Source organism: Callithrix jacchus, chromosome 13, assembly GCF_049354715.1.
Source record: "Callithrix jacchus isolate 240 chromosome 13, calJac240_pri, whole genome shotgun sequence".
NCBI lineage: Eukaryota > Metazoa > Chordata > Mammalia > Primates > Cebidae > Callithrix > Callithrix jacchus.
In genome coordinates, this window is record NC_133514.1 from 100,548,008 (window position 1) to 100,575,787 (window position 27,780).

The 27,780-nt window shown below is 42.4% G+C and overlaps 1 protein-coding gene across 3 annotated transcripts in view; it reads left to right on the top strand.

Annotated features, from left to right (window-relative positions):
- Positions 1–26,479, top strand: part of ONECUT2 (one cut homeobox 2) — a 55,826-nt gene extending 29,347 nt beyond the window's left edge. Inside the window, exons 2-3 of one of the 3 annotated variants that reach the window (XR_013525924.1) lie at positions 11,261–13,670; positions 14,318–26,479. Coding sequence is in view for 2 of the 3 variants with exons in the window: in XM_035271197.3 (XP_035127088.3) it covers positions 11,261–11,547 (287 nt within the window). In the remaining variant the exon portion in view is untranslated. The other 2 variants (XM_035271197.3, XM_078348224.1) reach the window with 2 other exon arrangements.
- Positions 26,480–27,780: the final 1,301 nt, after the last annotated feature.

A 27,780-nucleotide genomic window follows, 5' to 3' on the forward strand; every position in this document is an offset into this window, starting at 1 on the left:
TACCTTGGCCTTCCTAATGCTGGGATTACAGGCGTGAGCCACCGCACCCAGCAATTTTTGTATTTTTTTGTAAAGACAGGGTTTTGCCATGTTGCCCAGGCTGGTCACAAACTCCTGGGCTCAAGCAATCTGCCTGCCTTGGCCTCCCAAAGTTCTGGGATTACAGGCATGAGCCACCTCGCCCAGCCCATCTTTTATCTTACTTCTTTTTCATGACATACGGTTACTTACAAATTGCTGTCTGTTTTCTTCTTAATAATTTTCTGTTCCTGTTTCATAAAAGCCACCTCTTTTGCATCATACTGTTATATCAGATGATTCTCTAAAATGTTCTTTGAGTTTCTAGATGATATTATCTGTTAAATTTTCTCTGATTTTCAGATAATGATTTCTTTTTGTCTTCTACTATTTTTTCAATTGTCTCTTTTGTCCGGTTTGTTCATTCTCAACTGAGACAAGACTCATTCTGGCTTGCCGTGATCAGTCGAAAGGGTATATGTTTTACTCATGACCTCTTTTTTGGATGTTAGTACACTCATTCTCTAGGCCCTCTACTAAATCTCCAGTCAATACCCCTAAGCAAGCCTCCATCTAACGAGCTTCCTTGTCATGTGGCCCTTCTGGGCTGATGTGCACTCCTCTCCTGCGAGCTTCCTTGTCATGTGGCCCTTCTGGGCTGATGTGCACTCCTCTCCTGCATCCAATCCTGGGTTGCTGAGAAGCTGCTCAAATGGAATACATGCGGCAACCCCTGGTATACTGCACATTGAGGGCTCCTCTTGTCCCTGCCGTCACCCTGAGCACTCTGGAAACTACTTCTCCAAGAGAGTGATATACCAGACTTGGTGTCCCTCCTCCACCCCACAATTTTTTTTTTCTAATTGTTTTCTGAGAGTTGCAGTTCTTGCAGTTGCAGGCCCTACACCTTAACCAGCTGTGCAAACAGACCACTTGAGAGTTGCAGTTCTTAATTGCAGATGGAAGGGAGTGGGGACCACTCTGGCTCTTTCAAAAGGCAGCACCTACCAAGTAGATGGATGGCTGCTGAATTTAAATTTCTCAAAAGTTGGAGGATTCGGGTGATATTTTTCAATCCTGCTGTCCCTTTTCAACTGAGTACCATTGGCCTTGCATTTAAGTGAAAATTCCCCAGAAACGCCCAAAACAGGCTGACTGCAGTGCTAGTTTTTTGTGTGCTAGTTTTATGTTTTATTATAGAACTTCGAGATGGCTTTAGTAGAAAGTTGAAGAAGCTGCCCCATCCTCTCCTAGTCATCTTAAGCCAGATGTTTGTATCTGGAATTAAATATTTGTTTTAGCAACTCACGACTTCCTGGATGGCTTGCAGGAATGCAGCTTGGCGATAGAGCTAAAGATCCCTCTTTGCCAGGCTTCTGCATAGGCAGAAGAGATGACTGAGAATTGTGATTTCAAAGGCCGAGTGCCCCAAACGATTTATTCTAGTAGAAAGGTAGGAAGTAAAAGCCACTCCTGTCTAGTCCAGGAGGGAATATGGGTCCTTAGGGATGTGTCACTATATAGGTGGTCCTTGCTGGGAGCTCTGATCTCTTACCTCTACAAATGAGGTTAGACCAAGTGCTCTTTAAAATCCTGTCTTTCTAGGATTCTGTGGTTTTACCAGCTGGCCTGGACCATCTGCTATTAGAAGCCTGTTCTGTGAGGTTTCTCATGTTTGTTAGCTTCTGCTAGAGGGAAGCAGAGGTGAGAGGTACATCTCCACTCGGTGCGCAGGCTCCAGTGTGCCTCCTACAGGCAGCATCTGCAGGCAGCTTCGGAGGCCTGCACCTCCCCCTGGGAGATTTGCCCACTGGGGGCACTCTGGGCCTTTATCAGGCCCCACCTCCATATAGGAAAGTTGTTAGACATCCAAGAGCCCTCATTTCCTGAGTCCCCTTCAGTGACTTTGTATTGAAAGTAAAAATAGAGACAGGAAATAAAACTTGTTTTTTTCAGAGAATGTCTTTGAAGCTTGGGAACACAGAATGGTCGCTGTGCGGTCTGCCTCCATCCGACAGTAAGTGGACACTGGGGAGTTGCTCTAACGCTTGTCAAGACCAGCTTGCTCATAACCCTCCCAACATCCAAGTGAAAGCAGAGGCGGCGGTGCGGAGAAAGAACAGAGATTTGCCATTCCACATTTTCTTTTCTTTTCTTCTTCTTTTTTTTTTTTTCTTTTGAGACAGAGTCTTGCTCTGTCACCCAGGCTGGAGTGCAGTGGCGTGATCTCAGCTCACTGCAATCTCTGCCTCCTGGGTTCAAGTGATTCTCCTGCCTCAGCCGCCCGAGTAGCTGGGATTACAGGCACGCACCACCATGCCTGGCTAATTTTTTGTATTTCTAGTGGAGACGGGGTTTAGTAGAGACTGCGTTTCACCATAATGGCCAGGCTGGTCTTGAACTCCTGACCTTGTGATCTGCCTACCTCGGCCTCCTGAGTGCTGGGATTACAGGTATGGCCACCATGCCTAGCCTATCATCCACAAGAGGAAGAGCATACTGCAGGAGATCTCCCCAGGGTCAGAGATTTGTCCTGTGTCAGAGGTAAAGCCCAAGACACGACTCCCACTGACATTCTAGGGCAGTGCAGAACTTGGCATCTCTGAATGGGCATCTCCAAACTTGGGGACTTTACCCCCATTCTCCAGCATCTCCAGAATGAGGGGACTGTGCATGTGTGCATCATGCATGGCCCCTCTTGCCCTCTTGTTCCTTCTCCTTCCTGTCTCCTTTTTCTTCTTGCTCTGCTGTTCTCTTTCCCTCAATACCTGTTCTAATAAGCCAGATGGCAGTGCTTCGACCAGCCCATAGGTGGTTCATGCTGGAGTACCTTGTGCAGGATAATTTGCCAGATGGGTTAGAGGTCTGTCCTGCCAGGGCTGTGCCTACACCCACAATTAGAAAGGAGTGAAAGGAGGTGGGGAACCCAACAACCAAGAATGGCTCCATATCCGTTTGCACAGCGTTCGCCCTGTCTCTGCCCTTGGCCTCCCAAATGGCTGTTGGTCTGGATGTCACTGGCTCCACTGCCTGCATGGATTGGCATCTGGTACATGACGGCCAAGTTTCTGAGGAAAGCCAGCTCTCAACCTTGAGACAAAGCCATTACGTTTCTCATCTGACTCAGGCCAGGCACGTTTGCAGAATCGAGGGCCAAGTTAAGAGTTTAGCTCTAGGGGTGGTTGGGGGTGGCAGGCAGGCTTATGGTCCTGGCTCCAAGGTCATCTGAACCCAAGTAGCCTTTGGTGATGCAGCAGAAATCACAGTGAAGAAGGAAACCTGCAAGGTATCTAACTGGGAACTTTTATAGTTTCCAAAATGTAGGGAGCGCAAAATAATCAAATAATGATTTTAAAACAGCCCCTTCCCCTCCATCAAGGCCTGGTTCCTCCCAGGTGGGTGATCAGTGCTTCTGGTACCAGCTGGTCCTGAGTGGCCAGGGGAGCTTCTTAGAGCCCGAGCCCCAAGTCCTGTGTGTTAGGCCCCCACTTCCCAGGTCCCTGTGGCAACGTGCTGACACCTAATTATGTGCTGGCCCTGAGAAGCATGTCTTGCTATTTACCAGCATTTATGGCTTGCTGAACATCAAATATGTATTAACAAATTGTACGGTTCTTTTATTGTCTTTTTTCTTTGTTCGAATTCAAGGAATCTTATTACTTTCATTTTAAAGGCTCTTGATCATGCAGATTAGTTCCAGAGGAAGGTGCTCTCCTGGACACCATCACCTCTCCCATCATCTTGCATTCAGTCAGTACTGAAGGGGCCACCAGTTCAGAGCAGGGAAGTAAAGGGGGTTTATTTCCATTTTTCTTACCTCAAGCACCTGTAGGTTTCTCAGGGAATAAGGCCAGAGGTACAAATGTGTACCTACTTTTATAATTGATTTTTCCAGCATAACCCCAATTGTCTGCCTTAGTGAATCTTTCCAACGGAACAGCAGCCCCTGTGTCCTCCCAGGAGTGTTCCTCCTTAGTGGAAAGGGTTATGCTCCCTACTTTGCCCAAGCCCTCCTAGGAGGGGAGCTGTGAGCTCTTCAGCTGAAAGGTGAAAAGGCCTCTTCTGCAGGCATACTTTTCAAACCTGTATCCTTGGAGGCTAAGTGTCTGCTGACAAATGCACACCCTGGATGGTCTTTCTCTCCACCCCCACCCTTGCCCTGGCAAGATCACATTGAACTATTCAGGGAAAGTATTTACTGAATGCAAGGAGAATAGAGCACTTGTGCATTATTTATTAGGGGCTAACAATACCCATCATATGTAGAAGGTATTTGGACATAAATTAGTGATGTTAGTAAACTCCAATGGTCCAAAACCTATTAGGATCTCTGACACATATGTAAAAACACATCGTAGTCTTACCTCTTATATGAGGCTGGGAATAGGCTATGAGACAACCACATAAAGAAGACAAACATCTTTAACCTCGTATTTGCCATTAGGCCCCTGGACAGTTGGTCTACTATTGAGAAAGACTTGGAATCATGAATTCTTAATCTCAGCTTACACACCTTCTTTCTGCTTTCTCTAAGGAAGGAAGAATGAATGTTCAAATTTCCTGAGTGTCTGCTGTGTGTCAGCTGTTACAGCAAGCCTCTTGATGTCCTGGAGTGGTGGGCATTAGCATCCCCACTCTATAGATGAGGGAACCAAGGCTCACAGTCCTGCAGCTGCTAAGTGACTGACGAGAAGTAGAAAATGGGGTCTTGTCTTCCATCCAAGCTTCTTACAGTACATTTGACTCACTCCTGGGCAGGAAGGCAAAGGTCCTTCTGGTCTTGTGTATCAGTTATCTGTTACCACAATAATGCCGCAAAACACTGAGCCACAACATGGGTGGTATAAAACAATAAACATCCATTTTTGCCCAGAAGCCTGTTTGTTGGCGGGGTGTGTCTGCTGATACAGGCCATGATTGGCTGATCTCAGCTGGACTCCAGTGTGCATATTGCAGTGAGCTGCTGGGTCAGCTAGGGCTGCCCTGTCCAGGATGGCCTGGGCCAAGACAGCCTATCTAAGTTGAGTGAGGAGTTTCAGTTCCAGGACAGGGAGGACTGGAGGATTCTGACCCTGTGTTGAGTCGCTCTTACCTCACAGGCTTCCCAGGAACTGTGGAGGCTGGGAAGGGGTTTTCCAACATCAAATGCAGGATCCAGTGCTAACTGGGTCACCCTAAACAAACCTGGGTCCTTCACCAAGGGTAAACTGGGAATCCATACCTCTGCCCCACCTTCCTCTCAAAGATGTTGTGGAAAAAAAGTCCCAATGGGGGATCCAGACTTTGGCCTCAGCAGGGACTCACCTCATTGTGCCTTAGTTCCCTATGTGAAACTGAAACCCTGGACTGGACAAAACACTAAGGTTCTATGGCTCTGTGAGCAGACTGCTAAGAGAGATAAAAGATGTTCAGGTGCCTTAAAGAGCTAACACCACTGCCCCTGTGGAACCAGGTGTCAAAGTGACATGGTTCCAGGGTAATTCCCCAAACTTTATCTGCCTCCCTGAACCAACCAGCTACTGTCCCCTTTACCTCACCCTCCACACCCACACTCACAACCACACACACACACACACACAATCGAGGTCACTGTACCCTGTGTCCGGGAATGGGCCCTCCCCCAACCTTCTTGCTTCCTCTCCCCACCAGCACAGAGGCCTTGGCTTCCAACACCCCATTATCGCTCAGCATGCAAATACCCAAAGACCTTTATCACTAGAAGGAAAATGCATGATGCGTGAAAAGCAGCCTTTCTGGCCAGGGAAGCTACTCAGTTACTGACCTCTACAGTCCACAGCAAGGCCCCCTCCCCAAGCTGAGGGAGAAGGAAGAGCACAAGACACCACGTGGCCTTTCCTGCCCTCCATGGTGTTCTCCAGTCTCACATGGTCCCTCACCCTGTCCTGCCTCCCTTTGCATCCCCTCTGGATGGGACTCATCCCTGGCTTGATGAGCTTTGCTGCATGACTCTGACCACACACCTTGATGCTGCCCATGGGTAGGCAATGGACAGGGCCAGGGCCGGTTAGTCTGGGTGTCAGAGGACAACTGAGCTCCTAGAATGCCCAGGAGCAGCCACTCTGGAATCAAAGTAGACCTGACCCCACAGGGAGTTGGGTTGGGATGGAGAAGGCACAGAGAAAGGAGGCATGGAGAAAAGTCGTGGAAAGACGTTCTATCTCAGCTATGGGGAGCAGCACATCCTTAGAGATGCACTTTCTTTGTCATGTTTCTGACCTCCTGAGGGACAAAAATCCAGTGGCCACCAGGGAAAAAGCAAGTTGGTATCCCAAGATCTCAGAGGGGGCTTGTGCCCCAAGCCAGGGCTTCCCTTATTTTACCCTGGAAACACAGTCGTTTGAAAAATTCGTCTACCAAGGAACCTGTATTTTTAGGCAGTAGCTGTCTGCCATCCTTCTTGTTAATCACAGATTATACACAGATGTGTGCATGCCTGCCAGTACCAGGTCTGGGATCACAGGACACAGCCAGCATGACCAATCTGAGTCAATATTTCTTTCAAAAAGTGGAGGAAAGTACTATAATCTGCGTAGGTAGCCTTGTTATAGGTAAACAAATGACTTCTCTTCATCTTTAAAATGGAAGCAAGCTCTTGGCCTTCCACATGGTCTTACATAGGACCTGCTTCCCTGTGAGAGGAGGGAGGTCAAGAACGGCTGAGGGCTTTCGGGGTCTACACCCACCTCCCCATCAGGTAGTGACATATCAGCTTCTGGCATGCCCTCCCTGCTTTCCTCCTAAAAAAAAAAACCAGAGGAGAAGAAACAGATCCAAACGGTCTAGACAGGGTTGGGCTAACCTTGCACCTTCCATGGCAGAATTGGCTTTGAGCAGCTGGAGTCCAGGAGACCTTAACCAGCATGCGACTGTGCCAAGACTGAATCCATCAATGTCACTGAAACACCAGCTGTTTCATTGGGTTTCTAATGCATCCTTGGGTTGGAGGGAGCTACTTGGCACTTCCCTGGCTTTTCAGAAATGGACACATGTTGACTAGAGAGTGTAGCAATTGAACAGCACCAAAGTCATTTGCACTCTGCTTGTGCCTGCTGGCACACCTGGCTTCTCAGCCTGGGTCTGAGGATGCTGAGGTTACAACCTCACACCAGCTCCCAGATGTCATTGTATCTGTCTACTTTTTCTTAGATTTTCAAGGCAGGTGTTCTTCCTCCTGTTTTTATTTTCCTTTAGCTCCTGACCAACTGCTTTTCTTAGAATCAATGGCTGCCAATTGCTGGCTATAAAAACCCGGGGTAACATAAGGACATACTGCCTGATTACTTGGGGCTTTTGGACTTGCCATACCCTTTTAGGTTCCAAGCTACAGTTTTGCATTTGCTGCTGTGGCATCTGGTGGCTTCTGATGGATTCTGAAAGCTACTGGGAAGGCATAGGCAGGATGTATTGATCGGTTCTTTCTGTGCAGTTTGCTTCATATTGTCTTTAACATTTTTCTCTTAGGTGTGTGTGTGTGTGTGTAAAATTTTATATATATATATATATATACACATCTCACACAAAATATAATCTGACAAGCCAATGTAGACCTATATGCCCACACTGTCTCATCATCCTATTAAAAGCACAAAGACAGCATTATCTGAAGAATAATCAATATCAGTATGAAAATTGAGAGCTATGTGGTTAATCCAAAGGAGCATGAATTGACGGAAGACTCTGGCCAATGTTTGCAGAAGATATTTGCCTGGATTTTGTTATCAGGAGACTATCATGCATCACTGTTTGTTCAGAATCCTCCAGATGAAGGCTTAGTACCAGTTGTCCCAGGGGTAGCAGCAGGAATGGTGGTCCAGGAACCTGCAGTGGCAGTAGGGGCAAGTATAGTGGTTTCTACATCTCAAAAGGGCCCGCAGAGGTTTATAGAAGCACAGATTCCAGAACCTGGTCCCACATGATGAAAATCAGAATATCTAGGGGTGGAGACCCAGAGGCTGCCCTGCAAAGAGGTCCCCTCTGATGTGTAGTCGGGTGTGGGTGCCATTCCTTACAAGAGAAAGGTTTATTCTTTCTTTCCCTGGGTCTGCAGCAAACCTGGGATGTGGTGTCAGTGTCATCACTTACACCAAGGTCTCCATGTACTTCCTTTTAAAATGAAAATCATTTTACCTGATTTGCCTAGCTCAGAGTTACTGGGGTAATACAATGGGAAGGAAAGTGTGAAGTGAAGATGTGCCTGTTATCTCACTTAAGCCTCTCTAGAACTGAGCATTTTTATTTTCTTATTCAGATGGGGAAGACAGGCACCAAGAGGTTAATTTGCAAGGCCCCAGGTCTTGGAGGTGGGGAAGCCCCGGTTTGAATCCAGAGCTTTCCATTGTGCAACATGCTCCTCCGAGACTGGAAATCAGGCAGACCCATGCCACTCAAACCGAAGCATGTGGACCAGCAGCATCAGCATCACCTGAGTGCTCATGAGAAATGCAGAATCCCAGACCCTGTCCAGGCTGACTGCATGAGAATCTGCACTTTGATGAGCCCTCCAGATAATTCCTATGCACCTTAAAGTTTAGCAGCACTTCTGTAGGGGACTTCAGATTGAGCAAGAGAGAGTAGACCTCAAAACAAGGTTACTCTACAAAGACTATTTCTGTATGTTACCGCCACACAGGAATCATCAGAATCCAACAAAAGTATGCAGTCCTCACAGGAATGAGCAAAGAAGAAATCATTACCAGGAAGCTGTTGGAAGAAGGATGGCAGTGAGCAGTCTTAGCCCTTTCTTTCTGAGCTCCCATTGCAGGGGAAGCACTCCTCATCCGAGAAAGCCCAAACGCCCCAAGAGAATGAGTTTCAAGATGAAAACAAATTCTTTTTATGTGGATGTGTTGTGTGTATGTTTAATTTTTGAAGACAATATGAATACTTTTGGAAATGAGAGAAGGAAAAATCTAGAAGAAAGAGTTTAGCAAAGCTGATACAGCCTAGCAGTTTTCCCATAGGGGCTCTCCTCTTCCTGCCCTTTGAGAGTATCCGAGCATTTTGATTATTTCAGAAGTGATTCCTTCATATTACTTTATAGCACACAGCATCCGGCAGGGAGGGTGGCCAGTTAGGTAGGAAATTCAGCTTCCAAATATCTTTCCCCTAAGTGTTTGTCTTCAGGTTAAATCCTGTCTTTGTGTGGTAAGGCTACAGGAACAACCACAACAACAAAATACCACAATTTAGTGCTTATAAGCAACAGAAGTTTATTTCTCACAGTTCTGGAGGCTGGGAAGTCCAGGATCAAGGTGCTGGCCGATTCAGTGTCAGGCAATAGTCTGTGTACTGGTTGATAGAGAAGACTCTCTCACTGTGGCCTCCCATGGTGGAAGAGGCAAGAGGTCTCCCTCAGGATTATTTTATAAGGGCACTCATCCTATATCTGAGGGCTCTAACTTCTTGGCCCAATCACCTCCCAAAGGTTCCACCTCTTAATACCATCACCTTGGGTGTTAGGATTGCAACATATGAATTTTGGGGGGGACATAAACATTCAGACACTGTAGCAGACTCTCCACACGAGATGCTGCCTGCAGAACTCAATGAGTAGGAAATGCTGTGACTGAAGGCTGGGAAACAAAATATACAAGCCAGGGCTTTGAGAAGCATAGAAAATCATCTGAGCAGCACACTGGGTGCCAGGCTTGAGAGAATGTTGGTCCAGTGCAAAGGGATTCTCAACCTCTTACCAGAATATCCAGTGGAATTGATTCTGAGAGTGACTGCCCCATCTGGGCCTGTGCTCCTTCCTGGGCTTTCCCCAGTTCTTTCTGTTGAGACCACACTCTCACCACACCCTAGGGGGAGCTGCGACTTATTTCAAGTGATTTTGTTGTTGTTGTTTTGGGTTTTTTTGTTGTTGTTATTTTTGTTGTTGTTGTTCTTGTTTTTGAGATAGAGTCCTGCCCTGTTGCCAAGGCTGGAGTGCAATGGTGTGATGTTGGCTCACTGCAACCTCCACCTCCTGGGTTCAAGCAATTCTCCTGACTCAGCCTCCCAAGTAGCTGGGACTACAGGTGCACGCCACCACACCTGGCTAATTTTTTGTATCTTTAGTAGAGACGGGGTTTCACCATGTTGGCCAGGCTGGTCTCAAACTCCTAACCTCGTGATCCACCCACCTCTGCCTCCCAAAGTGCTGGATTATAGGCGTGAGCCACCACGCCCAGCCATTTCAAGTGATTTTAACACACATTCTCATGTTTTAACATTGTGATTTGTAATACTGTATTATTTAACCTTTACAGGTCACTTTTCTCAGACATCGAACCTGTCTGTGAAGTGTACAGATTCCCTGAAAGAGTGAAGAAGCCATTTGTCCTCATTGTCCCAAACACTCCAAAAAGAGGCAGTCAGGAGTACTACAGAAACCTGGTTGCTGCCTTCTAGAAAATTTTAGACTAAGGGAGAGGTCATGTCACATAATGTCTTTGACTGCATATGTCAACCCAGGCGTGGATACTCATTTCTGCTAAATCAGAGACTCTGCATATACTGACTGACATATCTACAAGCCTGAAGTCCTATTGTAACGTTGGGCTTCTTTCCCCACCCTTATCCCCGGTCATCTTATACTGGCTTCCAATTTCAAACTAGCCAAATGAGAATTGGCTAAACCAATTTATCTATAGTCTTTCCCTCCCTTGGTCTTCTGTTTGGTTTTGTTCTAATTTTTCAAAAGTCTGGATGAAAGGAATTTGGGTTGGGATGATACCATCATTCACTTCTAATTTCCTTCTGTTAACAATTTTTAGAGTCATGTGGGTAGAAGCTTTGATTTTGAAAAACTATGCACTTTTATGTTTTGACTCCAAAAGGTAATTTCAAGTCAGCTGTAAACAATTCGAGAGGTTGAATGCAAAAGAGGAGCTTCCCCCACCCTGGGGTCTGGAGTCCTCCCTGCTTTCACAGCACCTGATTTCAGAGATAAAGAGTTTCAAGGATATCCTGGAGCAAGGGAAAGACAAGTGCAGTTAGTTCAAAACCGGACTATGTGAAACAGCCCTGCCGCTTTCTCCCTTCTCCCATCCCCCACTCACTCACTCACGGATGCCTTCCATCACCCCGGGATGACGGGAGAGGTTGGTTATTGACAGCTGGGCAGTTTGCACAATAAAGTTTAACGGTTTACATCTCTCTGTACAGCTTTGTCAATGTTTTCCATGGATCACCTCAGGTGAGCCCACTGACTCTTCTCCTTCTTCTCTTTCCCTTCAAGCGTGCAAACGCAAAGAGCAAGAACCAAACAAAGACAGGAACAATTCCCAGAAGAAATCCCGCCTGGTGTTCACTGACCTCCAACGCCGAACACTCTTCGCCATCTTCAAGGAGAACAAACGCCCGTCAAAGGAGATGCAGATAACCATTTCCCAGCAGCTGGGCCTGGAGCTCACGACCGTCAGCAACTTCTTCATGAATGCCAGGCGCCGCAGCCTGGAGAAGTGGCAAGATGATCTGAGCACCGGGGGCTCCTCGTCCACCTCCAGCACGTGTACCAAAGCATGATGGAAGGACTCTCACTTGGGCACAAGTCACCTCCAAATGAGGACAACAGATACCAAAAGAAAACAAAGGAAAAAGACACCGGATTCCTAGCTGGGGCCCTTCACTGGTGATTTGAAAGCACAATTCTCTTGCAAAGAAACTTCTATTCTAGCTGTAATCATAGGCCAGGTGTTTTTTGTTTTTAATGGCTATGGAGTCCAAGTGCAAGCCGAAAAATTAATCTCTTAGAACCAGACACTGTCCTCTGAGCATGCTAAGCATCCCAGAAACCCAAATGGGGCCTTCCTGAAGTGAGTTAATTCCAGTATGGTGTCACCCAAGCTCAGGATTGCTTAAAATGTCATCCGTCCCTCTTCGGGTCCTGTCAGTTTCTTGCAGTCAGTTCCTATGAGTAACAATGGGAATTTGGCCTATGTAAATACTCTGAGTTTAGGCTTCCAAGATGCAACAATAAGAGAAGAATCTAGCAACAAGAATGACCTCATTTGCTTTCCACGTGCTTAGCCTCATCATACCACAGTATTTCCAAGTTCACAGCCATAACGTAAAAAACATCAGAATGGTAGTTACTGAGCACAAGTTTTAAATATGGACATTAGGAAAACAATCCAAGGACCTGTTTTTCCAACTCAGACATCTTTTCATTGAATGATTTAGAAAGCTTCAAGTTGATCCAGCTTACAATTTTTTTTTTCTTTACCTCCTGAAAATCTCATATGGTCTTGGATCCGTCAAAAAACCAATCAGTTCACTTGAGCTCAAAGTATCAAGCACAACAAAGATAAACAGAAGTAAGAAAGGTTCTGGGTTCACCGCATCTCGGTTTTCAAGATACCTGTTGTGAAGTCATTAGGGAATTGATGAGAATATGGCTTCAAGCACATTGCAGTTTGCTACAAATTCTGTTGTACGTAATGCAGACGCACACTCAGGAGGCCAATTTAACTGTCATGGTACATGGAGCAAATGCAGCATTTTAAAAGATCTAGATTTTTTTAGATCATTAATATGTCCTTCATGGTCGATCAGTCATCTGGTCCCTCCTACTGTGCATTATGACCACCACGTAATCCATTCTCACTCTTTCTGATTTGGGGTTTTTCCTCATCTATACCATTAGTAGGGATGTTTTCTGTGTTTTCTAGCAAGAAAAAAAATCAATCAAACCTCCATACATGTTACTCATGACTGTCATCTAGTCCTAAGTCTCTTCTGTTGTTGAATCATCCTTGCAAAACAGCTGAATAAATCTGGAGAAAACACAGCACACCAAAGAAGCAGAATACTGCAAACCAAAGACATTTATGACTTGTCATTTTCTAGCCTAAAAATACTGTGATTACTTTTAGAAATCAGAAAACCTCTGCAACTCCGAATGGCATTCAGCTCTTGCATTTGGCGCACCATCGGGCTGAGCGGACCAGCTACGCCAAAGACGTTAGCCAAGCCACCCAGTGGAGTGGCTTTGCCATGCCAGCTGTCACCTTCCCATAGCAAGTGGAAGAGCGCCTACAGAACTCTGGGAGATTGCGAAGGTCACAATGTGCATATTTACCAGTGAATGGCCCCAGATGGGCACCATGGGGGTGTTCAAAGCAAGCCAAACGCTGCAATGATTCTTTACAGACACTTGAGACTGAACTTTTTTATGAATTATTTAATCGAAACCAAAGAAACTTTTTCTGCACCTACTTCTGCAACAAACAAAACTGTCCCATTAAAAATGAATAAATAAATCTGTAAATCAATGGAAATCACCACCAATAAGAAGGAAGCACGCCAGAAAAAAACAAAAACAAAAAGAAACAGCGAGACACATTGTTCAAACAGACCTCTTGGGACATTTTTTGGAAGCAGATTTTAAAGAAAGGGTTGAGACAAAGATAGAAATAAGGAAGAGCCTCAGTGGCTGCTGCTTCATTTGACAACTCACACGGTAATCTTAAAGTTGAAGATTGTCTTTAATTTGTGCCTATGCAGTTTTTCAAAAGAACACGGAACAGAGCAACAGAAACCTCAACAGCTACAATACCAAAGATGAGGATTTCTCACACCTTTTGTTTCAGTTCATTATCTCCTCTTGCCTGGCTAAAATACTAATAGCGCCATTGATCTGTATAAAGGTAATCAATTATGTTTCTCTGAGCAACAAAAGGAAAGGGCCATTTGTTTGATTTTATTGTTTCCCTTTAATTTTGTTTTATAGCTTTTTACCCCCACATGGAATCTCTCAGAAGTTTCCATGCACTCCAAGTTTAAGATGTTGGGATATTGAACAGTTCTTGTCTCTCTGCTCAGCAGAGAGTAGGGAATAACATTATCACTTGAATGTTCTTTGCTTAACCCTTAGACTTGGTTCCTTCTATGTTCAGAGTCTCATCATCAGGGGAGGGAAAGGGAGTAAGGGTCAGGGATAGGGGTCTTGGTGATGCATCCTCTCCTGAGCCACAGAACCAAAGAGTTTATAGAGGAATTTACAGCCTCGTTTTCACATGATTACTACATCCTAACAGGGCTTCATTTGGGGGTGGGGGGAAACATGTAAAAATAATTGCCAGTTTCTACTTTTCTATTAGCTTTTTAAAAATCAGCTGTAAAGTTGCATTTCTAAAGAAAGATATATATAATATATAAATACGTATATAGATCAACTTGACATTGGTGATAACCCAAAATTATTGCTGTCCAAATTCATGTCTTGTTTTTGTCCAGTTGCCTCATTTGTTAAGTATTCGGTTCAGAATTTTTCTCATTTCTCATGCCATTCCAGAGTTAATTTGCCACTGTGGATGATTTGAAGTATTCAGATCTCTATGGAAGTTTCTGGGAAAGGTTTAAAGTCAAGATCAAGCATTTCAGCATTTAACCTGTTGATAAATGGATCCATGGTGTAAATGAGTTTTATTTGTATTCGGAGTCATCTCTATTCTATGCCTCAGCCTTGACAAGGTGGTGAGTGAGGTACATCCGCCAGACTCGGCCCAGAACTGGGCCCTGACATTGGGGTGCTCATCTTCTGTAACTGCTGGGAAGGCTCACTGATCCATTTTCACCAGTTATAGAATATGAGGCCATCCCAGAAATCTGTTCTCCAGTTGCTGCCCTGTCCCATCTAGGTGTGCCAGACCCCCTCGGTGAGCAGATCCACCAAAGGGACTTCTCATAGGGGAAGTCCAGCTTCTGTTGCAATGGGTTGATAGATTTCCTCAGGGTGGTAATTACCAATTTGTATTTTGACAAGCCTATGTGCAACCACAGCTGGCACTGGGGTGGGCAGTGGTGTTGGGTGGGGTGGGGGAGAGTGTCTCAATCCTGGAGAGAAAATATGAAGCAGATTTTGGGGAGACTCCCAGAGTCCTGCCCCAGCGGAGCCCCATTGTTGTTCTTTGTGCCACCTCCTCATTCTTGCTATGTGGGTCTCCCTGTGCAGGGGCCGTGAGAGAACAGAACTCTTCACAATTTTTATAATTCATCCTGCCTGGGAGATTGTTCCTTGGCTTTTCCCTTGTGTCCCTTTGTCCCTTGCTCATCCTCCATGTTTCCTTTGTCAAAGGACTAAGAAAAGAGCATATTTCAACAGAGGAATGTTCCCAGGTGGGTTGATTTCAACTTGAGTATTTCTAAACAAGTCCTGTAACATGTAGCCAATGGAAATGGTTGCTCTTTTCCAGACTGGATTGAGGAATGGAGCCTGCTTGATTTGGTTAGTGATTCTTTGACACTCTAATCTCAGCATTTGGGTCTCCGGCATCCTCTGAAGATATCTAGACCAATAGAGGCTGCCTTTGTGATCTGATATTTCAACACTGGTCAAACCAGTCCTCTGGTCATCAGAAGAACATGTCATAATATTTTTTTTTTAAAAAAGGCAATAATTTTTCCCCAGGAGCTTTAATAAATGTCTCATACCAGATAATGTCATACCAGAGAGAAGTGCTTGCTTTTAAAAAATTATTTACATACATATATAAATATATGTGTGTATCTATACAGTTATGTGTCAAAATTTTAAGCCCAGTAGAATTTCAATTTGTTAGAAATCTAACAGAAAAAGATGCTATATTGAAAGGTAATATAATTTAACCCAGTGAGTTTACTCAAGGATTTGTACATTTTATTTTAAGTTAATAATTTCAGAGAAAATACTCATTTGGATTTGGTTATAGTTTAGGATCCATTACCTCAATCCACGGAAAATTCCAGGCATTCCTCAGCCATCAGCAAAAGGGATGGTGTGAAGGAACAGTTAACCAGATTTCACATTCTTGAGGCAACAGAAATCCAAACTCTCACAGAAATTGAGTGGAAAAGTAATTTCCTTCATTCCTTTATACAAATAGGCTTGCATTGTTTCTGTTTTAGTGTGATTTTTGGTACTGGGGATGTAGTTATTTCATTCCAGGAAATAATAATAATAATAAAAAGAGACAGTACATTTCTTTTTTAAAAGGAAACAGTAACAACAAATAAAAACTCAACACCAATATTTAAAAGCTTTTCCAAAAATGTAAAAGAAGTGTTTAGCTTGCACCGTGTATAAAGGTACAGGCTAGTTGAGTCTGGAAACATGGCACTTCCTCTGGAGAAATCCAGAAAGAATTGCCTCTAAGCTGCCTTTTCTGCCTGCAGGCTCTTGGCAGTTATAGGCTTTAGGAAGTCCAAAATAATTTTCAATTCAAGCTAAAATAAAATAAAAATTTGGAATGTCAATCTGATACACACACACGCACGCACACACACACACACACACACACACACACACTTTGCTAAGTCAACCAACATATTTCAAAGCCAAAAATAAATACTTTTTAGATAATCAGTTATTTTCCCTTGTCTATACTGGGCATCCACCTACTAGTGCCAGTAAATTAAAGTTGAGCAGATTTTAAAATCACTGTTATCTGGGTAGAGGGGGAAACTTCCCCACTTTTGAAAATGTTTGTAGGATTATAGGAATGTCTGTTTGATTATCATTACCAAAGTGTCATGACAGTATGCCTTTGTAGTGAACTCGGATTTTCAGGAGTTTGAATAGTTGGATATTTTAAAATCTAAGAAGAAAAACCCTGTTTGCAATGTTGTTGAAGAATAATGGACTCTATCAAAAAGTGGAGAAAAAAATGATACATGTGGTGAGGTTGACCACAAGGTCCAGACACAACTACCTTGGCGATAACCGTCTAGATTCATAACAGGTTAGAGCTGACTTTTTGTTTTTGTTGTTGCTGATACCATGTGACTTGGACTTCTTAGCCTAACCAGGAAGAGTAAGTGGAAATGGTAGAAGAAGGGATAGAGCTGATATACCTATAAATTTCTGATATCTATCTGCCAAACTTGATAGATTAGTAATTTTGTATCTTTAGCTAAGACAAGTCACCTCTGAAACAACAGGAGATTCTAATTTTAAAATAAGGCCATAAAAATCCTTACTGAATAAAGAGTAGCACCCCAGTTGGTTGTATAAGCCTTACAGGATAACGATGTTGGCTTTAAATATGGATGTCTCAAGGCCTATTTTCTATCAATGATTTGTTTGTTTCCAAGGTGAGGGAGGGAAAGAGGAGAGGGTTTATCTGTTTTAGAAAGTCTCAGAATACTTATAAAATATAAAAGTCATTATTAAAATATATAGGACCTCACATAGGTAGATCCAGAACTTACCATTGAGGCTGATGGGCTGTTGTGTGAATCACACAGGACCTTAAACGAGGCTCCTTATTCTCAGATACTAAAATGACTGACAGCCTGAAACAGTTATTGGTAGAGCCCAAGCTTTCCTTAGAGGTTTTGGAGTTAGTTGTTTGGAATTAACCAGCTAATACATTTTTTAGTGAAGAAAATGTGTATAAGAAAAAAACACATTGTTACCAGTTTGTTCATCCTTTGGAAGTCTTCGACTCTGCTCCATTTTTAGCAGCAGGCATTTCACATTGCATAAACCTTGGCAGATAAGTCTGCCTGAAGCTTATACAGTCTGCCGGCTTGGATGTATACAAATTTAGATACATATTTTAACATGTATTCTCATAGACGTCTTTACAACAATACACGTTACCTATAGGTGTCTAGACTGTGTACATGCAAGTGTGTGCAGACATGCTTCATACATATAAACTGTAATCTGTTACAATAAATAGATTTTAAATCATCATTTAACATGTATGTGGTACTTTTACAATGTACATTGTTTTCATTATTTATTGTAACATTGAAAACCAAAGTGCAGGGAAAACAAAAGTATCCCAGCATCTTCATCTTGTACACTTGGAATTAATTTCATTTGGGCCCATCCAAGATAAACTTCACTTTTAAAAACCCTTTTATATTATTTAATCATCAGTGTTAAGATGACACCTATGCTTGATGACTTCGGTTAAATAGCTTTATTCTGGATCTTTCATAACTATAGCTAAATCCAAAGACCTGGAAAAGGGCAAAAAGGAAAAAAAAAGAAAAGAAAAAATAGTAAAGTCAAGCGCAAACCAATGGGGAGACAGTGGGCTCTGGTTTCCAGGGTTGAGACAGTGGACGGTGGTACTGCGGTCCTGGGGAGGCTGCATTAGCTAGTTAGGAGTGGTGATATTTTTCATGCTTATCACATCAAAGTGGTCTTTAACATGAGAAAGCTTCAGAGGTTATAATTTCCTGCTCTATTTTTATTTAAACTATCAAAAGAGGTTATACATGTTGTCAGTCAAAAAATGAAGACACCCCCCACCCCGCCCCACAGAATGTTTTTTATCTTGACTCTTTGGGTTATGACCCAGCAATCTAAGTATCATTAATGTAATTAACTTATTTAAATTAGTTTCTAGTACATAAATGTATAGGATTTGGGTAATTATTTGACCGTCCTCTCTTAGTGTGATTTTAGTCCTTGTGCTTATTTATCAAAACCTAGACCGATGGTGCATCAGAGATGCAAAATTCTGCTTGGAATACTCTTGAAGTTTAGTTTGCTTTATAAAGCAGTGAAATTCTGTTACAGACAGGGAAGAAATACAGGTTACACAAAGAGAATTTGGGATATTCTTCCCTCTTAAATTAGCTTTTAAAATAATCTAAGTAACAATTATTAAATTATTTAACTTAAGTTCGCAGCCCCACCTGGTACCAGGTGAACTTCACGTCTTAATTATTGTGGCCCTCAGAGCCTTCATATTGTAACTTATTTATTTAACTTATTCAGCATCTGTGAAAGGTGCACTATATAGTTTATATTTTTTATTTAAAACAACAGAGAGCACTGCAGTTTGTTTGCTGTCAGAACAACAGAGCAAATTTTGTGGACAAGCAATGACTATTCAACCTGAACCTGTGCATTCAGAAAACGTAAGCCGAGACCCTGCTTCACCAGCCTGGATTTCGGGGCTTCTATACAGAAACTGGAAAAATAAATAAATAAATAAAAATCGTTAAGCAAAAAGAGAGAAACCCTTACACTAGCTGCTTCCAAGAATGAACTCTGTGTGTATGTAAAGCAACAAAACAAAAAAGGAAAAAAAAAAAAAAGCAGAAAAAAGAAAAAAAAAAGGAAAAACTTTCTATTTCTAGTGAGAACCAAAGAAGGCTACCTCACTGACTTTTTCCATTTGTAATTTTAATCGTGTTGATGACACCAAAGATACCAAAGATTTCTTTCTCTGTGCGGTCTGCATTTTGCTTGTGCTCTTTTATAATTTGAAGGATTTTCTCTGACATATGGTATGTACAGCCACAGCTCAGATACCCCAAAGAAATAATTATCTATATGACGGCGGCTGCTAATTTGGAAAGGGATATTTTCTGTGTTTTGTCTTATTTGTTTGCTGTCCCCTCCGCATGTTCAGGATGTGAGTTCAGATGCTGCTGTAATTGGATTCCTTAAATTCTGATTCCAAATTGGGGAAGGAAACTGGTTGGAAATGGCCTTCAGTCCTAGCCATGGCCTCTGTCCCTGCTGGGAGCTATCACAGTGAAGATTGCCAGTTATTGAATCTCAGAAGCTCTGACCATTGAGTCGTTGAGATGGAAGAGACCCTAGGAATCATTTAGTCCAAGCCCCGGTGGCCTGGAGGAATGAAATAGTTATCTGAATCAAATAACTCTTGAGAGTGAAAGCCAAACACGCCTCCCGGTTCCTGCCCCAGCACTCCACCTATTGTGCAGTGCTGCCTATGCATGAGACGGGTCCCACATGGACAAATAGAACAGTGGCAATCCTTTAGCAATGAACAGGGACTGGAGTTTTTATCTCTTAACATTTTCAGCCTGTAACAATAGTGACAAGCATTTTCAGTGTCCCATTAGTATCTCAACATAGTCACATATGATCAGTGGCTTCATGAAGGTGGCCTGCCTTGCAATACAAAGACTTTTTGCCCTAGGAAATACATGTTGATTCCAACAGTGTGATCACTTTTGAAATTCTCCATTACAAAGCATTGTATAAATAAGTTTTTAATTCAGAGGGAGAAGAAAGTTCATTCTTGGCTTGTTGGATTTGATTATTATGGGTATTTTAAAGTCAGTATTGGCCGGGCGCGGTGGCTCACGCCTGTAATCCCAGCACTTTGGGAGGCCGAGGCGGGTGGATCACGAGGTCAAGAGATCGAGACCATCCTGGTCAACATGGTGAAACCCCGTCTCTACTAAAAATACAAAAAATTAGCTGGGCACGGTGGCGCGTGCCTGTAATCCCAGCTACTTGGGAGGCTGAGGCAGGAGAATTGCCTGAACCCAGGAGGCAGAGGTTGCGGTGAGCCGAGATCGCGCCACTGCACTCCAGCCTGGGTAACAAGAGCAAAACTCCGTCTCAAAAAAAAAAAAAAAAAAAAAAAAAAAGTCAGTATTTATCAAGAAAGGGAATTTGAACACCACTGGCACATGTGACATTTAAGCTCTTCAGCCTTTTCCTTTTCGGTTATAGGTGTTGACATTTCATTTGTAAGCAACTCTGTATTTATGAGAGAAGTTTAAGCCTTACATCATTTGATAACAAAGGGTAGTTCATGGTAAATGAAAAATAACCCCAAAATTACAGAGGAATTGATATGCCAGTTTAAGAAATGGCTACTTAAAGTTGCTTCTCTCTTTCCTTCTTACTCATGAAATTAATTGGTCTTCTTCAAGTTTCTTTAGATTCCATTAAATGATTAAATCACTATTAAGATCCATTCATCAACATGATTTGTGTGTTAGCCAATGAATCTGTCTCTTAGCTTTTGACCAAATGGGTTTTAGAGACATGCAAAGATCCACCTCTAGTCCATATAGCTCTTTTTGAGTGCTACTCTTTTGCATTTCACATAATGTAGTTATCTTTGAGCTTTTAAAGAGACCGTTTAGACAAAGAAGCAAAGAGAGGAAAAGACCAATCAACTCATCAGTTCCATGCCTCAACAAAGCATAGCTAGTAGGGGAATATAGATGACAGATTGACAAACTATAGGAAACACTGTTACCCTCTTTCTGAAGTTTTCAAGTGCCACCTGATGTGAAAGTTCCCTCCTGTCCAAACAAGCTCAAAGCCCCATCTTCTCCCAATACAAGGCAGAGCTGTAAGGCCTTCCTTCCAAAGAACACATTGCTTTGGTTTTCTTCCCAAATTCCTATTGGAAATAGAACTCTCAGAATCCCTGGGAGACAGAGCAAAAATGACTTGATTCACTGAGCAGCAGAGTTCCCCTATAAGCGAACATCACCTTCCCCAATCTTCCTACTGCCACACCTATACGAGAGAGCATCTAGGAAGAGCCATGGCAGCCTGAACACAGAAAACATCCCCACTTGGCAGACACCTCCTCAGCAATCCCCCCAGCCTCATGCTTCACTTGCAAAGTGTGACATAACCACGGGACGAGTGCCTTGCTTGAACCAAAGCAACGATTTAGCCAGTCTGGACCTCTCTGTGCTTTTTTTAATTCTTCCTGTGAATACCTCAGCTTCAACTGGGCCTCCATACAGTCAGTTGGTGGGCTTATTGTACTGTGGTGCTTTGCAATGCAACCCTGCAAAGAACAAGATTTGTACTAATACCAAAGGTTCTTTCTCTATGTCTCCTCCTCTGCCTCCCTCGTTCTTCCCTTTTTTCTAGTTCTTCACGGTTCCAAAGCTTTACTATGAACCCGGGCACGTTGGCAATGCAGACCGCGCAATTCCTTACCGAATTTTCTCAGATATACCTCATAGACAATAGTGTTTAGAGTAATGTTATTATAGCGTATGTAATAAATTATTCACTGTTTCTTTTGGTAACTGTGATTTAAAAAAAGAAAAAAGAAAAAAAAAGCTTTATACGTTTTAGGTTGTGCTTTTGTAATAGACGAAAAAGGTGCGCTTAAAAAGAAATATGTATGTTTTTTTCCCCCCCTTTGGATTTTGTTTATGCTGGATTGGGGAAAGTTGCAGAATGAGCCCAAAGTTTACAGTTTCATATTTTGCTGAAGAAACAATCTGTGTTCATTTGCTCTGTTGAAAAGAATAATTATTTTCTACATTTGTGCTACTTGGTCTGAACAATTAATTGTTCTGTGTTAACAGTGTAGTATTATAATTAGCAACTGCCAATCAGTGCTATAATTTTATGCATGAGGCTAAAAATTTAGCAGTGTGATGCATTGTGGTCTTAATAGCAACATTTTTCCTTTTGAGCTAGATCTTCCCTTTGGTTCAGTGGACTTGATTCATGCATGGGCGCCTATCGTTTGTTAGCAGTTGTGGAACAGTTGTGTATACATTAAACTGTGAAAATGTACACAGTTCAGCCCCAGACAGTGGTAATATTGGTTTTATTGGGAGATGTCTCACCTCGAAAATACCCTTTACATCTGTTGGGATCTGAAAATGAGTCACATTGAATTGGGTTCAGATTTTATAATGAGAAAGGTTATTCCAAATTTTTGAGTTAACCAACTTGCATTCCACAAATTTGGATCCTCATAACCCAGATATATCACCATACCAGAGAGGGGTTTGAAAGCAAGTATTGAAAAACTCACCTTTGCATATTTAATTTCCACTAAAAGGAGTTATTTTGGCTTTATGCTCATGAACTTAGACCTAACTGGCCCTGTATATGGAGGTGCAAATAATCCAGCTCTGGCCCTCCTTGATCTCTACTTGGGAATGGCTATTTTTGACTGTGTGTGGTTTCTTCTAGTATTTTGTCACCAGGTCAGTTCCCAGTAGAATCTCAAATGGCATTCTTCTCTGGCTTTTTTGTCCACTCTCCTGGACATTCCCACCAACTGTTCCAGTGATTTGGACAAAAATACGCAGCCATTTCCCAAAACTTCACATGTGCAACTACCATGGCTCTCCCTCCCTAGACTCGGAGGTGACTCTAACTTAATTTTCACCTACCCGACAATGTTCCATCTACCTTCTACAAGGGACTGTAAGAAGAAGTTTTGAAACCCACTTTAGGAAAACCATCTTCCTTAAATCCTCCAGTTATCTGAGGCCTCTATATGTCAAATGTATTTTTCAGTTGCAGGGAACTGGGGAAATGTGTTCTTTCTTATACTTGGGTTTGGAGACCCAGTCCCAAGTTTCATATTTCCCAAACCAAAATGCTTGACATAAAGCCAAATCAACTGCCAAGCACACTTTATTTTGCATAGGAGCATGCAGCCTAGGAAACCCTGGTGGAAAAGCAGCAGTCTGCTATGCAAAATATTGAAAATCACTGACAGTACAGCATTCATATAATCTGTCAGTGAGGATATATCGGGAACATGCTGTCATGAATAATACAAAGAAACAGATTTTTATTTGGCCTTATGAAGTAGATTGTGGTAATGTAAGCTTTGATATGTAGTCTTTTTATTTTTTACCTTATTAATCTGCCGAAGATGGGAACAGATACAAGAATTTTTAAAATCGGCTTCTGTAAGACAGTTGATAATTGTACTAGTGTTTAATCTTCCAGAAAGCTTTATGTGTTCTCCCACAATAAAATTGATATTTGTTTCAGCAAAGTTTTCCTGACACCCACAAACCCACAAACTGTTCCTCTTAATGCAGATATTGTAGAATCTACCAAGTTCAAATGCATTTTTGATCCAAAGAAAACAGAGGGGTGTTTGAGACACGAGTGTGCCCAGTCCCCACCCCCAGCTTTTTTTTTTATCACAGGCAATGCATGGGTCTGGCTCGTTACACTTTGCCAATAAGACTTGTCTTATGAAATCCAAGGTATATTTTGTTATGCCATTTTATGTCCTTTTTTTTTTAACATTGTGGAAAGTGGTATGTTGAATCAAGTGTAAGCTGAGTTTTCCAGACAACTGAAGTAGATACATGGTGAATGTTATTTTGTTATTAAAGGGTTTTTACTCAATGCTTTGTGCCAGTGGATGTCCTTTTCCTTAGAGACACAAAACTACGAAATTACCTCAGCTTGGCCTGGTTTTCCTCTCTGCCCTCTTGGGGAAACATGGGCCTGGCCTGGGAAAAGGCAGATCATGGGCTGGAAGGTAGGTTTTGGTACTGGAAGAGACCTCTATGTCTGTCAGCTTTAAAGAGAAATGGGCCAAAACTCTCTAACCTCTCTCTCTCTGGACGCCAACACTTCCCTGCAATCCCCTGGTCTTGAGCATGTGCCATCACGAAGGCAGACTCCAATTCATACATGAAAGGCAAGAAAAAGAAAATAGTAACCTTGAATCTTCTGGTGCTCACCAGGCACTCACCTTTCCCCACCTTGCACTCTACCCAGTCAAGGCTGTTGCAGCCCATCTGGTGACTTCACCTGGGACATTACTGAAGGCTTCTTCCTTCATCCTGGGGTTGCAAAGGGTCCAGGTCCTCTCATTCAGTGGGGCTCCTCCAGATCAGAAGTCTCCTTCCCACCAGCCCGTGCATCTTGTTTAGCTATCCCATCTATACCTTTTGGAGATGCTTATTTAGAAAACAAAGCAAGGTATGGAATGGGGTTTTCTATTGTTTTGTTTCTAGGTTATATTTTAGTTATTCTCAATTCTCTGATCTGAAAAATACAAGAGAGAAAAGGAAACCCCACTATCTCCCTGTGCCTTGCTCCCATCTCAGGGGGCAGGGGCAGTGCACATTGCCTGTGCTGTTGTTCTGTCTTCGGGGACTGGCTGAACCACAGCTATTGCCCCAGCCAAAAACATGGCTCATCCATGCCTACTTTATCTCTGCTTGAAAGTCCTATTCAAAAAGTTGTAGAGTTTGTGGTTTTTTTCCCCCCTATATCCTTTGCTTTGGTCCAATTTGGCCTTTAGCTTAAGAGTCAGCTTACTCTCTAGGACAGTTTTTTCAAATTATGATAAGGATCCTGCCATCTGGGAAGAAAAGAAATCCAAAGACTATCTGGCAATTGGATGGGTAGTCATATCACTAACAGATACTTCCTTGAAGGTAGGATATTATTTCCTTTCTTTACTACACTTTTTTGTGTTACACAAGTCCAAGTGGTGCCAGCAGACTTCTTACCATGAAAGTTTGGAAAACACCTTGCATACTGAAATTTCTGAAATAAAAACACAAGCGTCACATTGATAACTTGATAAATAACCACTGAAGTTTAGATGCAGGGACTGAGATGATGCAGGCAAATTCTTGGTGTTGGTTTCTCTTCTAATTCATATCTCCAGTCACCTAATCTTCCCTCAATCCAAGAGCAGTTCAATCTTTTCTCCCCAGGTCTAGGATGCCAAAGAGCTTTATGAAAAAAGATAATTAGGGATTGACCAGCATTTCAATTAGTTTTCTTCTTCATCCTTTGCATTTCTTAGAAAGTGTTATCCTGAACCAGAAAGAGCCTGTCCATTTTTTTTCATTCTTTCTATTCAAACATTTCCACCAAGATACTACTTTATTAACACAGGTACTGTAGATCTTTCCTTGGTCAGTGAATTATTACAAGAGAAACTATCCTTCTACCAAAGTGAGTGAAAACAAGTTTCAGTGTCTTTTCTTCCATCGAGTTTTGTTCTCAGAATCCAAGTCAGTCCTGGCTCTTTTCTCACTTTAGGCACTGGCCTCAGATGTGTTTACTTTTGCTATTTAAAATACCTTTAAGTTTTACCTGCTGGCCTGCAGGATTTGCATCCTCTCTTTTATACTGTTGACTGCTTGATGGTATTGAAAGGTGACTTTAATGAGGGAAGAAAGGAGGAGGTAAAGAGAGAAGAATTTGTCCCAGGTCTGTTTAAAGTTTTAAAGTTTAAAATGGGACCCATTAATTAACTTATGGGAAAATGGCTATAGAGTGTGAGCCTCCTTTGACCGTATGCTCAAAGACCGTACTCTGCCACCTGCCTTCTAGGAAGCTATTCTAGAAACTCGGACCTTTAGTAGAAACCCAACTACCTTTTACAGGTCTCTTTCCAGATTCCAAAAGGACAAGAGATCAGAGTCACATGTACGCCTCTTATTTCATCTTCCTGCTTTCACAGAAAATCATAGGAGAAAACTTTAAACTATTCTTTTCAGTTGATCCCCTTGACATCACCTCTCATGTTTAAAATTAGGAAAACACACCCCTAAAATTTGCACACCCTTCTGTTTTGAAAAAGAAAACCCACACACAAATCCACTCTCTTACTGTCTTTTCACCCTGAGCTTTATTTCCAAAGCATATTCCAGATTTTGCCCCATCTCAAACATGTTAAGTCAGACTGTGCTGAAAGACTCTCCAGGGACAGTCAACAGGGTATGTGTTCGGTGGCTGCCCTGAAATCCTGGTGCGGATGAGGATCACACTTCATCATCAAGGGGATGCCCACCCCCGATAAGCTCCCAGTCCTTTTGCAAGATTTCTTTGAATGTTAATTGCATTTTCAATTTCGCTCATTTCCTACCCCAATGTTTTGTCTGTGACATCGCTTACACTGGATTCTTTCTATTTTTATTCCTATCATTAAATGGTAGTGCTGTAAATTCTGCAATTAATGTTAAATAAACTGCTTTAATTCATTGACTATGGCTCAGTTGCCTTCTTTCTCTTTTCATGAAAGAAATTAAGCACTCTTCCCCCTATCGCATCCCATTGTGGTTTCATTAAAAAAAAAAAAAAAGTAAAGTTGCTCTTCTTAGTGAGACTACAATTTCTATCTCTGACAGTAGGCAAAACACATCTTAATCAACACACCTGTCATCCTTGTTATAAATCACAGAAGAGGAGAGATGCTCCATAAAAACTACCTTTTCCTTAACCTGTTAACACTTTAGAGATAGCCTGTCCTAGACTTTGCACAGATTCTATATGAGGTCACATATGGTAAGTCAAAAGAAGGGTCGTTTTATTGTCACCCTATGGAAGAATCAAGAAAAACAGACAAAAAAAAAATAATAAGGCCTCATACGGAATCTAAACCCTGCCACAAATTAGTTGTATGGATTTGAGCAAGTCACTGAAACCCTCTGGGCTTCCCTTTCTCCACCTGTACAAGGTCAAGGTTAAACATGGTTTTTATCAAAAGTCCCTTACATCTTTGCATTTGCCCTAGATTTAAAAAAATATTAACGTTTTTGTACAGATTATATCTTGGCTTATTATTTTCTCTAAGTTAATGAGTTTCTTTATTCATTTTATTTTATTTTATTTTCCGAGATAGAGTCTCACTCTGTCACCCGGCCTGGAGTTTAGTGTCACAATGAATGGCACACTGCAACCTCTGCCTCCTGGGTTCAAGCAATCCTCCCACCATCTCAGTCTCCAAGTAGCCAGGATTACAGGCGTGCACTCAGCTTAATTTTTATTTTATTTTAGTACAGATGGAGTTTCACCATGTTGGCCAGGCTGATCTTGAACCTCTGACCTCAAGTGATCTGCCCCACTTGGCCTCCCAAAGTGCTGGGATTCTCACCCAGCCTTTTTATTCATTTTAAATTTAGATGTCTGAGATTAGAGACTATTATTCTAAGTGAGGTAACTCAGAACGGAAAACCAAATATTGTATGTTCTCACTGATATGTGGGAGCTAAGATATGAGGATGCAAAGGCATAAGAATGATACAAAGAATGGACTTTGGGGACTTGGTGGGGGAAGAGTGGGAGGGGGACAAGTTATAAAAGCTACAAATACAGTGCAGTGTATACCGCTTGGGTGATGGATGTACCAAAATCTCACAAATCACCACTAAAGAACTTATGTAATCAAATACCACCTACACCCCAATAACTTAAGGGAAAACATTGAGATATCCACAAGCTTCAAAGGAGTCCCATTGGGTTAACCCTTGGTCTAACTCAACCTATAACCCAGCCCATGAAGCATT